Source organism: Rhinolophus hipposideros (assembly GCF_964194185.1).
Source record: "Rhinolophus hipposideros genome assembly, chromosome: 5".
Lineage (NCBI taxonomy): Eukaryota > Metazoa > Chordata > Mammalia > Chiroptera > Rhinolophidae > Rhinolophus > Rhinolophus hipposideros.
The window spans coordinates 29913771-29929317 of NC_138051.1; the positions used below are offsets into that span (position 1 = coordinate 29913771).

General features: G+C 38.2%; 1 protein-coding gene across 1 annotated transcript; it reads left to right on the forward strand.

Moving 5' to 3' along the window:
- Nucleotides 1-5998: 5998 nt before the first annotated feature.
- On the forward strand, nt 5999-6955 carry LOC308498388 (olfactory receptor 10G2-like; the record flags this gene model as incomplete). The annotated part of the gene is given in 2 exon segments (XM_081050254.1): nt 5999-6529; nt 6533-6955. Coding segments are annotated over 2 exon segments (954 nt in total).
- Nucleotides 6956-15547: the final 8592 nt, after the last annotated feature.

Consider the following 15547-nt stretch of genomic DNA (forward strand, 5'->3'; position numbering starts at 1 on the left):
TGACAATGGTTAGTAAAATTACTTAGGTTTCAAGTGTACAATTCTGTAATACATCAGCTATATGCCACGTTGTGTGTTCACCACCCAGAGTCAGTCAGAAGGCTGAGATTTAAAGGAAATTAGAATATATACCTTTTCTTATATATCTCCGTTTTGTTTGATTTATAATTTTTATGTAATAAACTAAGAACTTGAAAGAAGGAAATGGAAGGGAACAAAAGAGGAAGAGAAGAAAACTGACAGAAGGATGGGAGGGAGGGAGGAAGGGAGGAAGTGTTTCAAACTATTTCCCAATTGTCACAAAAGCAAATTATCTCTTTTGACACATAGTTTTCCCAAGCTAATGTACCCCCATATACAGTATCTTCGCTAAAGGAATTTATATCCCTCACGAGTCCTCTGGATTCATTATTTCTATTTACTCCATATAGAAGACACAGTTCAGTACTTGGTTTTAACGTAGATAATACTGCCATCTTGTGGCATGATGTAGCATTGCACTTTCTCGCACACGCGCGGGAGCCTAAACATCTTCCTTAGTAATTTAGAATTAAAAGGAATCTCAGAAATCATCTAGTCTTTGCCCAGCTCCATCATTTTACAGTGGAGGTTCCTGAAGCTCACATCACACTTCACTTCTTCGTTTCTAGCCAGTTCTCCAGTATCACTCAGATTAACATTAACGTGTATAAAATAAATAAATGAATACCTGTGGGGACAGAGCCCCAGAGAGCAGGCTCTCGGCCTCATGTGGAAAGGTGCTGGCTCGGGTAGTAGATGGCCGTCAGCTGTGGCTGTTTGGCCGTCAGCTGTAACCATTGAGCCATTGGCCACTGATATAACTGCCGTGGCTACGGAGGAGAGTGGAGGAGAGTGGAGGAGAGTGGAGGAGAGTGGAGGAGAGTGGAGGAGAGTGGAGGAGAGTGGAGGAGAGTGGAGGAGAGTGGAGGAGAGTCAGTCGGTTGGCAGCAAAGTGGACAGCAGGTCACATGTCTTGTGAACCCAACCTCCAGTGAGACCATAGTGGTATGACTCCCCTACCTATGGCTCCGTGGGTGTTCTTTTTGGCCTAGCCATATCCTGCGTTCTTATGTGGGGAGCGGGAGCAGAGACCCCTCAGGCCGCTCCACACGACAATACCCAAAGCTACTTGAACTGGCATATGCTACCTAGACCTGCACATGAATGTGAGAATCAATTTGATATCAAATCAACCCCTGGTAACTTTGAATCAGAGGTTCATATTTAAAAGCACAGCTTGTTTTGTTTTGGTTTGGTTTTTTCCTGTCCACAGCATTTAACCTGTGTGGCGGTTTCTCCTATTTTTTTATTCAGAAGTATTTCTTGAGACCCTACCATGTGCCAGTAACTGTTCTAGTGCTAAGAATTCCAGAATGAGCAAAACCCCCTCCTCTTGTGAAGCCTACATTCTAGTGAAGAGAGATCAACAAGAAAACAAGTAAATGAGTAAATATAGTATGTGAGGTGGTGTTAAATGTTACTGAGAAAAATGAAACAGCAAAGAGGAAGGAGGAAGGTTAAGAGAGATCTCACTGATTAGGTGACATCTGAACAGAAACCAGAAGGGGTGATGGAGAATTCCTGATGGATATTTAGGGAGGGACAGTGACCAACTGAGATCTCATAACACTTCCAGTTTCTTACCAGAAACTATTCTGACACGGTCATTCCCCACAACCCCCTTCCAGAGATCTACTAGAAACATTTGCAGCCACTCTCTCTCAAAACAAAATAATGAGGATTTGGGGAGGGAAAAATCTCATTAGGGAAATACTTTAGAGTAGGATTTCCCCTGAGGTTAGAATTTTTCTTCAAATCTCTTGACAGTGTTTCCTTCTTCTTCTTCTTCTTCTTCTTCTTCTTCTCCTTCTCCTTCTCCTTCTCCTTCTCCTTCTCCTTCTCCTTCTCCTTCTCCTTCTCCTTCTCCTTCTCCTTCTCCTTCTCCTTCTCCTTCTCCTTCTCCTTCTCCTTCTCCTTCTCCTTCTCCTTCTCCTTCTCCTTCTCCTCCTTCTCCTTCTTCTTCTTCTTCCTCTTCTTTTATTTGGAGCAACAGAGGCAACAACAGATGAAAACCAATGTAAAATATGATTCAAATAATATAGAAGTCACACTATTCAAAGAGCCCTGAAAGGCAAGTGCTCTCAAAGATTCTGAATATTTTTTTGCCAGGTAAATTCCTGAAAGAATTCTAAAGCCTTTCCAAATCAGACATGGGAGCCTTTTACAATAGGCCAGACTGAATCTTTGCAGGACATCTCTCTATCTGCTGGACCATTTCACTCAAGGACACAAGGACAGCCAGTCTCCTCCATGATTTCTCACCTCTGTACATGTGAGTCTAAGATGGATGGAAAAGCAATCCTGAAACCAGCTCCATTAAGAATGAGGCCACACACTAATTCTGAAACTTTAAATGTTTCTTGTTATTTTGTTCAAATGTTAATTTAGCCAGTCTCTTTTCTCCATCTTCTTCCTCAACTTTTTCCCAAACAGCTGGAATTAACTTCCTTCTTTCCAAGCTTAAGGAATTTCTTTTTTGTGTTGAGAAAATGACTCAAAAGAATTTTAACACTATTTTCTTTTCATATTCTCTTTTTCTTAGGACAGTGATAAAGTTGTGCAGTGATAAAGTCATAAAGGTTGTGAAGAAGATTCTTTAGTAATTGTGCGAACACAGGCCAAATTGGTCATCTTTTCTTCCTCCAGTGAAAAGAACACTAAGTGCCTCTCCTTAAACAAGCTCTTTTTTTTTTTTTTAACTTTTGGTAGAAGGACCGGAATATCCTCTTGTGGGAAGAGATGAAATATGTCTAGGCCACCTCAGACTCTATCCATTTCCCTTACTCTACCCTAGCTCTATCAGGATGTCTAACTGAATGAATGTGATGGAAGGGGAATCTTTCCAGAAACAGATTTGTGTTGGGTCTTCTCCCAAGGGTAAATAAAGGTCCTGTGATCCTAGTATGTCTAACACAACAGAGGGCCAGTCTTCATTCATCATCTTCAGGATCTCATAACTATTCCCTAATGGCCCAGATCCCAAAATTCACTATAGAAATCCAAACTTTCAAATAGCTGGATGTGCTCGCACCAAATTTGCCTGTTTTGGGCAGAAGTGGGGTGGACAGAAAGCAGCCTCTCCCATGATTCCATGGCTCCATAGAGTTCTCTAAAAAGTGCTCTTGGCCATCTCCACTGTTTTTATCTTTTCAATGCCCAGTCTTTCACCCATCCCCACAGCCTTTTCCTAGAGTTTCCAGGAGAATTGCTTTCAAGGTATGTATTATTTATTCTCTAATGTCACTGGGCCATTATTTTCCGATGCTTTTTGTATTGAATTTTACACTTTTGCTACCTTTATGTGCTTTTATATTTAAATTCCAACTATTTCCTAACATGATTTTAGCAATATCAAATAGTCTTAAAACAGGAGATTTTAAAATAAGTTGGTTATCTAATTAGCCAGGATAGAGATATTAAAGTTGTTTTTAATTTTTTGAAATTCTTCAAGTCTGCCCCTTTCTTCACTTTAAATATCCGAAGTTTCCACAACTGAAAACAGGAGCAGACCTAAAACAAAGTGACACATAAACCTACTGGACCGGGAAACAGCAGGGCAAGGAGGGTGGTGCCCAGACTCTTCTCTCTCATCAACACATCTAACCCTCTACAAACATGCTCCCTGCTTCTCCAAAGATCCACCTTCTGGAAATCTGCTCTGTCCACCTCTCTGAATCACAGATTGCCTTCCTCTACAACCCCTGAACACCACAACCTAAATCAAAACCTCCACCCTCTGCAGAGTCAGCCTAGAAAAGTAATCTGCCCTCACATCCAGCAGCTGTTACCCACCTCAGTTTCCCGGTCCTACCAGGAAGGGCAACCAGAACCTAGAAGGTAAAAGGAACTTTCTTCCAACAGGGCACCTGGGAGAAGTGGAACCAGATTTATGCAACCATATTTATGCAAAACAAGTGGGAAAAATCAGACTAGCAAAGCAGATAAATTGGGGACAATTTTTTAACCGTACATAAATATGTATTTATGGAAATCCTCCAAATGATTCCCCTAGTGGTACATTTTATCAGATTTTATATACAATTAACTTTCATAAAACATTTCAGGAGTATATCATTTGTCTAAGTGGAAGCACACTGATATTATATGTATGTATTGACAAAAAAATTACTTTGGCTCATTAGTAGTATTTTAGCATAATCTTAATCTCAACTCTTTTCTATATTTTAGCCAAAGAAATAAAAACTAGTCTTCCCGTCCATTTTCAAATAAACCAGGGTGTCCACCTGAAATTCAGGCAGTAAAAATCTGGTATTTCTTCTTTCTTTGTGAGCAGAGGGCATGCTTAACATTTTCTATGGACCCTGAAGAGCCAGGTATATTAAGTATTATTATTATTATCAATAGCTCTTAAATGTTAATATAGAAATTATGTTATTTTAGAAAATAACCAAGGTAAAATCTCTTGGAATTATCTGATGAAGACTGAATTGGTAAACCTGTGAACACTCACGTTATTTATAATTAATCTGTTGCCATTATAATTGCTTCCTGAAAAACAGTCATTTAAATTACAAAGATATTTTATGGCTAAATGACAGATGAATGCATCTCAAATCTAGTATGGAGAGAAAAATCTTTTATCTAACATTCTATTCAACAAAAAGACTGAAACAAACATATTTTATTCCTCTATCTTTTCTTATCATTCTAATTAGGTACTTCAAATTCTTTCAAGGTCTTTAAAGAGAGTTGCTATATTATAGACTGTATTATATATATATATATATATATATATATATACTATATATATACTATATATATACAATAAGATCAATTCCTGCATTAATCAATGCTTTTATAATAAACAATAATAATTCCTCTATAACTCCATACCAAAAAAGTCCAATCGCAAATCAATGGACCACATAAATCAATAAATATAAATGATATCCTGGAGTAATAAAAAAACATGAATGACCCTTGGAATTTGTTACAATAAAACTTAATCCATATTGCATAAGAATGAGATGGCCTTTGCCAGCCAAGTGGGCCCAAGGTTTAGACAAACAAGATCAAGCAGAGAAAGCAGCACTGCGTCAGGATTCAGTGGGATTTGGCAACATCCATTCAATCAGCCATTTAGTCATCCCATCTAGCACATCCCATCTAGTACATTCAGAAATTGGACAATGGAAATATAATATGATACCTGCTCTGAAAAGTATAAGCATGGTCCTTGGGAATCAGGAAAGTCTTCTTGAAGGTGAGGACCCCAAATTCAGTCCTGAAGGAAAAGTGGTGAAGGGAGCATTACCAAGGTGAAGGGAGCAGAGAAGGCAGACTGGGCACAGGAGCAGAGAGCCCTGAGGAGTTCTGTGCATCTGAATACTAAGAAGGACTTGCAAGAAAGCGTAGATAATAAATAAAAGTGATGTGATGGAGTGGTAAATAAGGGCCAGATAATGAATGTTTTTGCATGCTATTGTGAGGAGATGGGATTTTTAGCTGAGGGCAAAAGGAGACATTGCAATGATGATTAAGTGGAGAAAAAAAGTAGATGTAGTAATTGTAGTATATGCATTTCATACTTCTCAGCCTCAACCTTAGCCCCTCTTTGGTGAACATTCTTTTTGTTTGGAGTTATAAGTTCCCCTACTCCTTGATCAGCCAAATTGAGCTTCTAAGTATCTCCCAATACACAAGGGTTTCCATTCATCTAGGAAACTAACCAGCCTCTAGACAGTTTCTCATATCAAGTGAACTGAAATAACTAATGGCAACACCACATCTTCTTTAAAAAAAAATTTAATAGTATTCAGTTTCATAACTCATGTTATGAGTTATTCTCATAACTCTTAGGCATTAATCATCAGACAAAAGCATTCTTTCACCACCTCCCTGTGTTGTATTTCCCTTGTCTGGCTTCACCATTCGTCTTAGCAGACTACAGAGAGACATGGGAAAGACCAAAAACACATCCCTGGACACTGTGGTGACAGATTTCATTCTCCTGGGCTTACCTCACCCCCCAAATCTGAGGACCCTCCTCTTCCTGGTCTTCTTCATCATTTACATCCTGACTCAGCTGGGGAACCTGCTCATTCTATTCACTGTGTGGGCTGACCCAAAGCTCCATGTTCGCCCCATGTACATTCTTCTGGGCGTGCTCTCATTCCTGGACATGTGGCTCTCCTCAGTCATCGTTCCTCGACTAATATTGGATTTTACTCCTGCTACTAAGGCAATCCCATTTGGTGGCTGTGTGGCTCAGTTGTATTTCTTTCACTTCCTGGGCAGCACCCAGTGCTTCCTCTACACCTTGATGGCCTATGACAGGTACCTGGCAATATGCCAGCCCCTGCGCTACCCGGTGCTCATGAATGGGAAGTTATGCACCATTCTTGTGGCTGGAGTTTGGGTGGCTGGCTCCATCCATGGGTCTATCCAAGCCACCCTGACCTTCTGCCTGCCCTACTGTGGACCCAACTAGGTGGATTACTTTATTTGTGACATCCCTGTGGTATTGAGACTGGCCTGTGCTGACACGACTGTCAATGAGCTGGTGACCTTTGTGGACATTGAGGTAGTGGCTGCCATTTGCTTCATGTTAATTCTGCTCTCCTATGCCAACATAGTCCATGCCATCTTAAAGATACGCACAGCTGATGGGCGGCGCCGGGCATTCTCCACCTGTGGTTCCCACTTAACTGTGGTCACAGTCTACTATGTCCCCTGTATTTTCATCTACCTCAGACCAGGCTCCAAGAGTCCCCTGGATGGGGCAGTGGCTGTGTTTTACACTGTTGTCACTCCATTACTGAACCCCCTCATCTATACACTGAGGAACCAAGAAGTGAAGTCTGCTCTGAAGAGAATAACAGCAGGTCTAGGGGCTGCGAATGAAAATAAGTAACTATGGGCTCAGGGACTACCTACACCACCATCGCCACCACTCCTTTCAGCTATTACTGCATGTGGCAAATGTTTAATAAACTGTTAATGATTTAAACTGAACAGAATTTAACTCTATTTATGAGAAATTTCTGATCTCTTTGGATTCATAATCTTTTTTCTCTTTTTAAATTGGTTCAAATTGTTTTACATTATTTGTTTAGAAATAAATGGATACATTACTTCCACCACCTCTGATTACTTTGTGGTATAAAAAATGCATTATCAAAGGGTAAATAGGATGAGAATGTGTCAACCTCTTCAGAAGTATATTATGCCAGAAAATGTGAAAGAGGAAACAAATGACATAATGCTACCCTAGCCCTTTTTTTATTCTCTTTGCCCCTAAACCCTAGTCTTCTATAAATTCTGTTTCTTTGCTTGTGTGGCATTAACATTTCCAAGCACTTGAACTTGAAAATATTGGATGATTTATGTTTTCTTCCTGTCCATCACTCTTCCCACGTACTAAGACATCAAATTCTGTCCCTTTCACCTTTAGAATATCTCTCTTAATTCCTAAATAATCTTTTGTCCTCTTCCTCCTCATCCATACCACAATAAAAATTACCCTTCTGCACCATAGAATCTGTAGGACTCTGTAATGAATGTTCAATAAAGTCAGACCCTTTAATCTGGAATTCAAAATCCAAAAAAATCTGGACCCAACAAACCTTATCTCCCAACACAACTCTAACCTCCTTTTCCTCTCTCATCCTCATTGATTTACTGCTATTCCTTGAGTACACCCAATGCTTGCCCGCCACTATTTTGCTCAAGTTCTCCCCTCTAGGTGGAATACACTTCCCATCCAAATTCATATTGTCTAATCTCTTAAAGACTTTTCTTATAAGAGTGTCAAACTATAAGCTCCAAATTTTAAAACTCTTCTTAATGAGGATCTTGGCCTTTATGTTTCTTCCAACTGACTTCCTTCACTGCCTAGCACCCGAGTACACATGCAAATAACTCTTAAGGCATTTGGATGGTACTGATTTCCCAAAAAGAAATAGATGGCCCGCTCCAAACATTATAATTTGAGGAGGATTTATTTGCATAGAGGCTGTTTACAAAGATATGGGAGTAGGAGGACCACAAGGAAAAGTTGAATAACCTGGGGCTCAGTGACACTCAAACAGTTTACCATCCCTAAGCCAGAAGAGACAAAGGAGGAAACAATTAGGAGAGCAAGGAGGAAAAGTGTCATATAACGCTCCCAAATCCTGTCCTCCAGAGTAATGACACACACATATACAGCCTGTAGATGTTTAGTTTTTCTTGAGCTACATATGTAACAGTGAACAATTAATCCTTTAAATGGGGTACACTCTTGTTGATGAAAGCATCTTCTACTACATTCTTTTGGTTTATTTTCCCCAGGAAATAGAACTGATGAGAAGTTAACTGCCACAATGAGTGCATGCTCCAGACATCTGAGTATCAATGTGGCTCTTGAAATGCCATAGATACCACAAGGATGAGAAAATAACAGGACAATAGGATGTTCTATCTAGCACACAGAGAGGGATACAGAGAGCCCTAAAAATCTCAAGATGAAGAACACTGAAGCTGGATTCAGTTCCAAACACTCAAGGGAACAAAGCCAAAAGATGCTCAACAAGAGTTCAGGAAGCTTCACTCTAAACATCATGAAAGATAATCGGATTAGATGCACTCCAAATCCTGACAACCTATGTTTATTTTATGCTGTGAGATTTTATCTGAACACCCTGTAGAGCCAGGTTCGAATTTAGAAGTTTCTGACTCCCAAGTCCATATGTAGCTACTCTTTTTTGAATGTGACAACTGAACTGAGTCCCCAGTTTGACCCACAGTAATTCTAAATGTCATGGTTCCTACCCTCAGGTAATGGCTTGCTCCAACTTCTAACTCCCAACCTTATTCCAGGTGGAAATGAAAGAAGTTCCTAGTCAGCTAGAGAGAAATGCTACTCGCAGAGATAGAAAGTATCAAAGAGAGGTGATGCTCTTTTTGAAATCTCTATGGTTGAAAAACATGTGGTTTTAGAGACGTAAACTGTAGGGTAAAATAGGTTTGAAAACAAGGTCAGAGTGAGCCTACAAAAGTCTTTATGAATATTCCTCATAGTCATTAAATTAAATACAAGGATAACATACTGAGTAAAGAGAATATCAATAACTTACATGTCTTCAAATTTAAGACATTTGATATTGTACAGTCACTTCTATCTTCCATTCACTTTTTGCTAGAAGTTTCTTAGACTTTATCTCCTTCGTTGTTTCAATGAGGTACTTAAATTTTTATTTTTTATTTTTTACTAATAACACACATGTCATTTGCTTCAGTATTAGATCCTCTATTCAAATGTTCAGTAACTTTCTGATTTTATGTGTTGGAGTCCTACTATGAACCCAGATACATTTGAGTAATTTGAAAAATTGAGATTCTTTGGATACTTGACTTGTAGTCTTGTAATCATCCAATGCTGTATAGCCCTTACTCGACTCATGACTAATTTATGTTATAAAATTTATAACAAACATATGACATCAGCATTGCTTTTATACATTTCATCATTCTTCTTCTAAAAGACAATGAAGTCCAGTTCTGAAGGTCAAGTTTATGTCCCCTATACTTTCAAAGGCATGTTTTCTAAAAGGTCTATTCTTTCTCTATCTTCACTAAAATATATGCAGCATGAGTGCAGGGATCTTTTATTCACTGATTCTACCCTCCTCATAATTGAAAGCATGTCTAACACATATTAGGTTCCCAGCAAAACATTTGTGGCATGAAATCCACCCATTTTACCTTTATTTCCTGGTCCCTACCACCAAGTCTCTCTTATTCTATTTATACCAAAAGGATGATTCAAAATTATCTGATAGAAGAATTTAAACACCCAAAGCTAAAGGGAAAATATACATAGAAATAAATACATGTACTAAGATGTACTAAAAGAAAGAGGAATTCACATTATGAGGAAGAAATTCTGCATTTCCCTGTCTACACAGAATATACAAGCTATAGTGTTCAACAAGACTTTGGGATAGCACACAAGAATTACAATTCAGAAAAAGAAAAATGTTTAAACTCAGTACAAGATTTTACTATTCTTTATATCCATCCTTAGTGATTTTATGGAAATTACCTACAGGCCCTGTCATTCCCACCCCACCCTCCGCCTCATTGCATAACCTCACTCTTCTGTTCCACAGAGAGGAGTTCTCCTTAATCTTCCTTTTACTCCTTAAATCTGCAGACCCCGCATTCTCCAAAATGCTCCAACTTTGGTGGATAAATCCACCAAAAAGTTAAATAATATCAAAAATAATCCCTCCAAGAAATACAAAAATGAGGACAGAGTTTACAGAATTAAATGGAATCTCAACATCTCAAGCTGAGGCATTTTCCTTTACTTCACAAATTTCAGAGCTTTCCAGGAATAAATGAATAAGTGTGTAACTTATTATTGCATAAACAAAAGTACTCACCAAGGATCTTACCTTTGAATAAAGAGCTTTTTTCAAAAGCAAATTCTGTCTTCCACCCTTAGGGCTACAGGATCACTAGGACAAGGAAGGAAAGGAGAAGAAAAAGAAGAGAGAGCGCGCAGTTCATCTTTCCTTCTAGCAGTCCATGGTTCAGATGTACTAGAATTCACTTTCAGAGTTTTCTGCTACATTATTGTAAACAAGCTTAAAGTTAAAGGTAGAAGCAGGCATATGGGGTCTGACAATTAAGTTCGCGAACTTGCCACTGTGCACTTACATTGGCAGCACTGTACAAAGAGCTCGGTAAGGTTTCACAGCCTTGGTATATTAGCATCTCACAGATGTGTTCATATCAACGTGTGGCGATGTCTTGCTAAGTGGCGATCATTATTGTTGTTGCGTGTTTTTGTGTGCCATCGCGAGAATTTCTGAGCTTGAATTAGAGCAATGAACAAACATTAAATTTCTTGTTAAACTTGGCAGGAGTGGAAGTGAAATCAGAAGTTCAAGTTTATGGGGCTAATGCCATGAAGAAAACAGCAGTGTACAAATGGATTAAACGTTTTTCTGAAGGGAGAGAATGTGTCACTGATGAAGAGAGGTCAGGGCGTCCAGTAACAAGCAGAACTGACAAAAAAAAAAATTGCAAAAATTCATCAAATTGCATATCAAAATCATCAGCTGACTGTGAGAAGCATAACAGATCAAGTAAACATTGATAGAGAAACAGTTAGGAAAATCTTAACTGAAAATCTTGGCATGAGAAAGGTGTGTGCAAAAATGGTCCCGAAGGAGCTCACCAATGAACAAAAGCAAAGGAGAGTCGAAGTTTGCCAAGACCTTTTGGAGAGGCAAGACAATGTTTTGGGACATGTTATTAGTGGTGATGAAACATGGGTGTACCAATATGACCCTGAAACAAAGCATCAAAGTGCACAATGGAAGTCAGCCAATTCTCCATAACCAAAAAAGTTACATCAATCCAAATCAAAACAATGTTGCTAAACTTTTTTGATATCAGAGGGATCATTCATTATGAATTTGTACCAACTGGACAAACAGTTAACCAAGTTTGCCATTTGGAAGTGCTGAAAATGTTGCGTGAAAAAGTTAGAGGAAAACGACCTGAACTTTTCACCAACAATTCATGGCTCCTGCATCACAGCAATGCACCAGCTCACACAGCACTGTCTGTGAGGAAGTTTTTAGCCAGTAAACAAATAACTGTATTAGAACACCCTCCCTACTCACCTGATCTGGCCCCCAGTGGCTTCTTACTTTACCCAAAGATAAAAGAAATATTGAAAGGAAGACATTTTGATTACATTCAGGACATCAAAGGTAATATGATGACAGCTCTGATGGCCATTCCAGAAAGAGTTCCAAAATTGAAGGGTGGACTAGGCACTGGCATCAGTGCATAGCTTCCCAAGGGGAATACTTTGAAGGTGACCATTGTGATAGTCAGCAATGAGGTATGTAGCACTTTTTCTAGGATGAGTTCGTGAACCTAATTGTCAGAACTCATAACCTCAGGAAATACCAGAACTGCTCAAGCCCACCCATGCCTATATGTTTTACCAGAAATGCCTGCCTGCATGTTTTGCCAGTGAACACAGAGAGGTATTGGGAATGACAGTGCACCAGCACAAGGCTGGAGTCAAAGCAAAGTCACCACTGCATGCAGTGATTTCCAGACCAGAGGCCAAGAACAGGAACTGTGGATTCCAGCTAGTGGTATGCTGGTAATGTTTAAAAATACTCCCCACCCTAACCTCCCTTCCAAAAAAAGGCCCTAATTTGTATTGCTTGCCAATTTCCGTCATTTAAATACTCCCACCACAGTATTTTCAAACTCCAACATGAAATCATTGTATACGCAGTTGTTAATGACAGGACACCATTATATAGTATTTCCACCATAAAGATATGATAAATATGAATAACTTTATAGATACTAGTAAAACATAGTAAAATAATTAGAAAGTGATGAGTTTTTAATATTATCATATTTAATGCAATTTATGTGATTGAAAATGCATATTTAGTTGTAAATTTAATTTTAATTGCAAGTTTAAAAAAGAGCTTACAAAATTTCTGAAAATTTAACAGTAAGCTATTGTAAGCCAGTACGAATGAACCACAGCACACAACTTACCCCAAAAAAGCATTTGGGGGAAACAAGTCACCCCACAATTTCAGACGGGGCCATTCTCACCTGCATGACACAAGTTTTCTACCAGACTTGCCACACCCCAAAAAAGAATACAAGTACCCAAGGAACACTCCAACCGTTTGAAAACATCCTCTTTCTCCACTTCATGGGAACAATGGAATCATTGAAGACTTTAAAGTGAAGATGACTAAATTTTACTCAACTCACCTAAATTTAGGGTTGTTGTTTTTTTCTATCAATATCCAAAGAGGTGGAAACATATAGGGAAGATTAGCTCAATTATTGAAAATTATGTACATTTTCAATGCATTTCTGGAAATAATGTGGGTAAATATGTGATTCCTCAACACTTCAAAGGAAGGAATCTCAGAAATTAGAGGTCACGCAAACAGATTATTCTGCTCTTCACAGCTCACTTTCTCAATGTGTAGAAATGATGCCTGCTTGCTGTCAAAACAAAAAATAATGAGGATCGGGGGGATGTAGCTCTCATGGGGAAATGTTTCAGGGTAGAATTCCCAAGAGGTAAATAGTTTTCTACAAATCTCTTGATGATTCTTTTCTTTTTTAAAAACGAAGCTCAATCAAAGGAGATCTAGTTGATACCGTAAGTGATATAAAATTCAAGACACTTAAGTAGAGAAGTCACAATCTATAAAGAATCTCCAAGGCAGGTGGTCTCATAAATTATTAAAATAGTCAATGTGTTGACCCCTGGAAGATTTTAATTGAATTCTAAAGCAGAGATCCAGTCACCCATCACCACAAGCGCAGGAGATGCCCTGAAGTACGCTTTCTCCACCTGTTGGGCTATTCTACCTGAAAAAGACCTGCCTCCTCCAAGATTTTGCTGTTGTGTCCATGTGAGTCCAAGAAGGGAAGCATTCCTTAAGCCAGGTCAACTTACAATAGAAGCAAAGACTTCATTTCCAGACTTTAAAAGTTTCAGTAATCTTTTCAAAACTTGTATTTAGTCTGTCTCTTTCTCCATCTTCTTCCTTACCTCATCCTCTACTCACAGAATTAATACTTTATGCATATTAATTTGTAATTAAATTTGTATTTCTCCAGATTTAGGAACTTTTTTCTTTGACTTGAATTTTAAACAGTTATCTTTTCTTTTCTCTAATTTGGGAGAGGTAATAAAGTCAGGTCAATTTACAATAGAAGCAAAGACTTAATTTCCAAACTTTAAAAGTTTCGTATAAATAATAAATATAAATGATGCCTCGAATTCAGCATTACTGAGCGAACTCAGAGATGGGATCCTTAACCCTTTATTTCCTAGTGATAAGCACACTTAGTCAACTTACTTGAAGGTTAAATAATAATAAAGAATAAATATGTTTGAGACTAGTGTTTATACAAGGATATTTTTAGTGGTATTTCAGTAGTTAGATCTATCAAGGTTAATATCTCTGTATAATTAATCTCTTATTAAAGTTTAGTTTAACTATAGTTTAATTTTTTGTTGCTTCCTAAGAATTATAAGATGTTTTAGTTTAAGCAACAAGAAAAATACCTAAAACACTATTATGAGGAAAAATTAGTTTACTTATTTTTTTATTAACAATTTTTTAAATTACTTTCAGGTGTACAAAACAATGTAATCGTTAAACATTTATCATTTATATCCCTCACACAGTTATAACCCCCCACCCCCCATCTACTACCCCTCTGGGGAAAATTTCTTTTAGAACAAACCAGTCATCCAATGGAGTTTTAAAATAACATCTGACTCAGCTCTCTAATACCTTCAAAGAGTTTTTAAGAAATTCATCTATTGGGAGGCAAATAGATTTTAAAATAAAAATATACTAAAGGTCAAATCCTATAACAATCAATGCTATTATAATCCAAATCATCAAAAACATTAAACTACTTAGGTCAATCAATAAATGTAAATAACATTCTGGAGCAAACAGAAAGCATGGGTAATGTCTTGGACTTTGTTTACACCGGGAATAGACTCATGGTGCTGAAGTGTGTGTGACATAAAGCATGAGAAATGTGATTACACAGGCTAACAGAATGCAGGATTAATGGGAAATGGCAATATCCATTCAGTCAGCCAGTCAGCCAAATATTTATTAATTAACTTACTATTGCTAAGCACTGGGACAGGTGTTGTAGAAACATAAAAAGTACAAAATAGACTAAATCTTTGTTCTGAAGGATGTTTTAACCCAGTAGAAGAAACCAATGAGCACTTCAGCAAATAGCTCTTATCACACTGTACTGCAATTGTCTTTTACAATATAAACTCTTATCTCCCAGAAGATTGTTTTCTAAGGGAGAACTCTCACCAAAGGAGGTGACAGCCAAAGTGAATCCTGAGGAATGAGGCTATGTTAAGGCGAATCAGTGTACTTTAGAAGGAGGAGGTCCAGAAAAAAGGAGGGTATGGTACTCCAAAGGGTAAAAAAAAAAAAAAAAAGAAAGAAAACTAGAAATATATAAGGGTCAGATCTCAAAGATTCTTGTAGATCATGGGAGGAAACATTTTGAGGAAATAAGTCAGAGACCAACAATAGAAACAGTAATTATGACTAATTGTTTCATACTGTTCCATAACACCAGCATCTACTTCTTTGTGGTCCCCTTTGGGGCACAGACCTATCATTTGAACTAACATTATTGTTCAGAAATGCCCTGTGTCTTGGATTCCAACACTTACATGTAGTGTCTCCCATTGAAGGAGCATTTCAGGGCACCTAGAAAGTAAGCAGCCTCTAAGGACTTGTCTTGCCAAGCAAACCTAGGTGATTGATGGAAAATGCTTTCTACTTAAAGTATAGAAATCTTCTGTTTACCTCCTAGACTCTGGTCAGCAGATAAAAGCTTTCTCTCATCACCTCCCTGTGTTGTATTTCCCTTGTCTGGCTTCACCATTCGTCTTAGC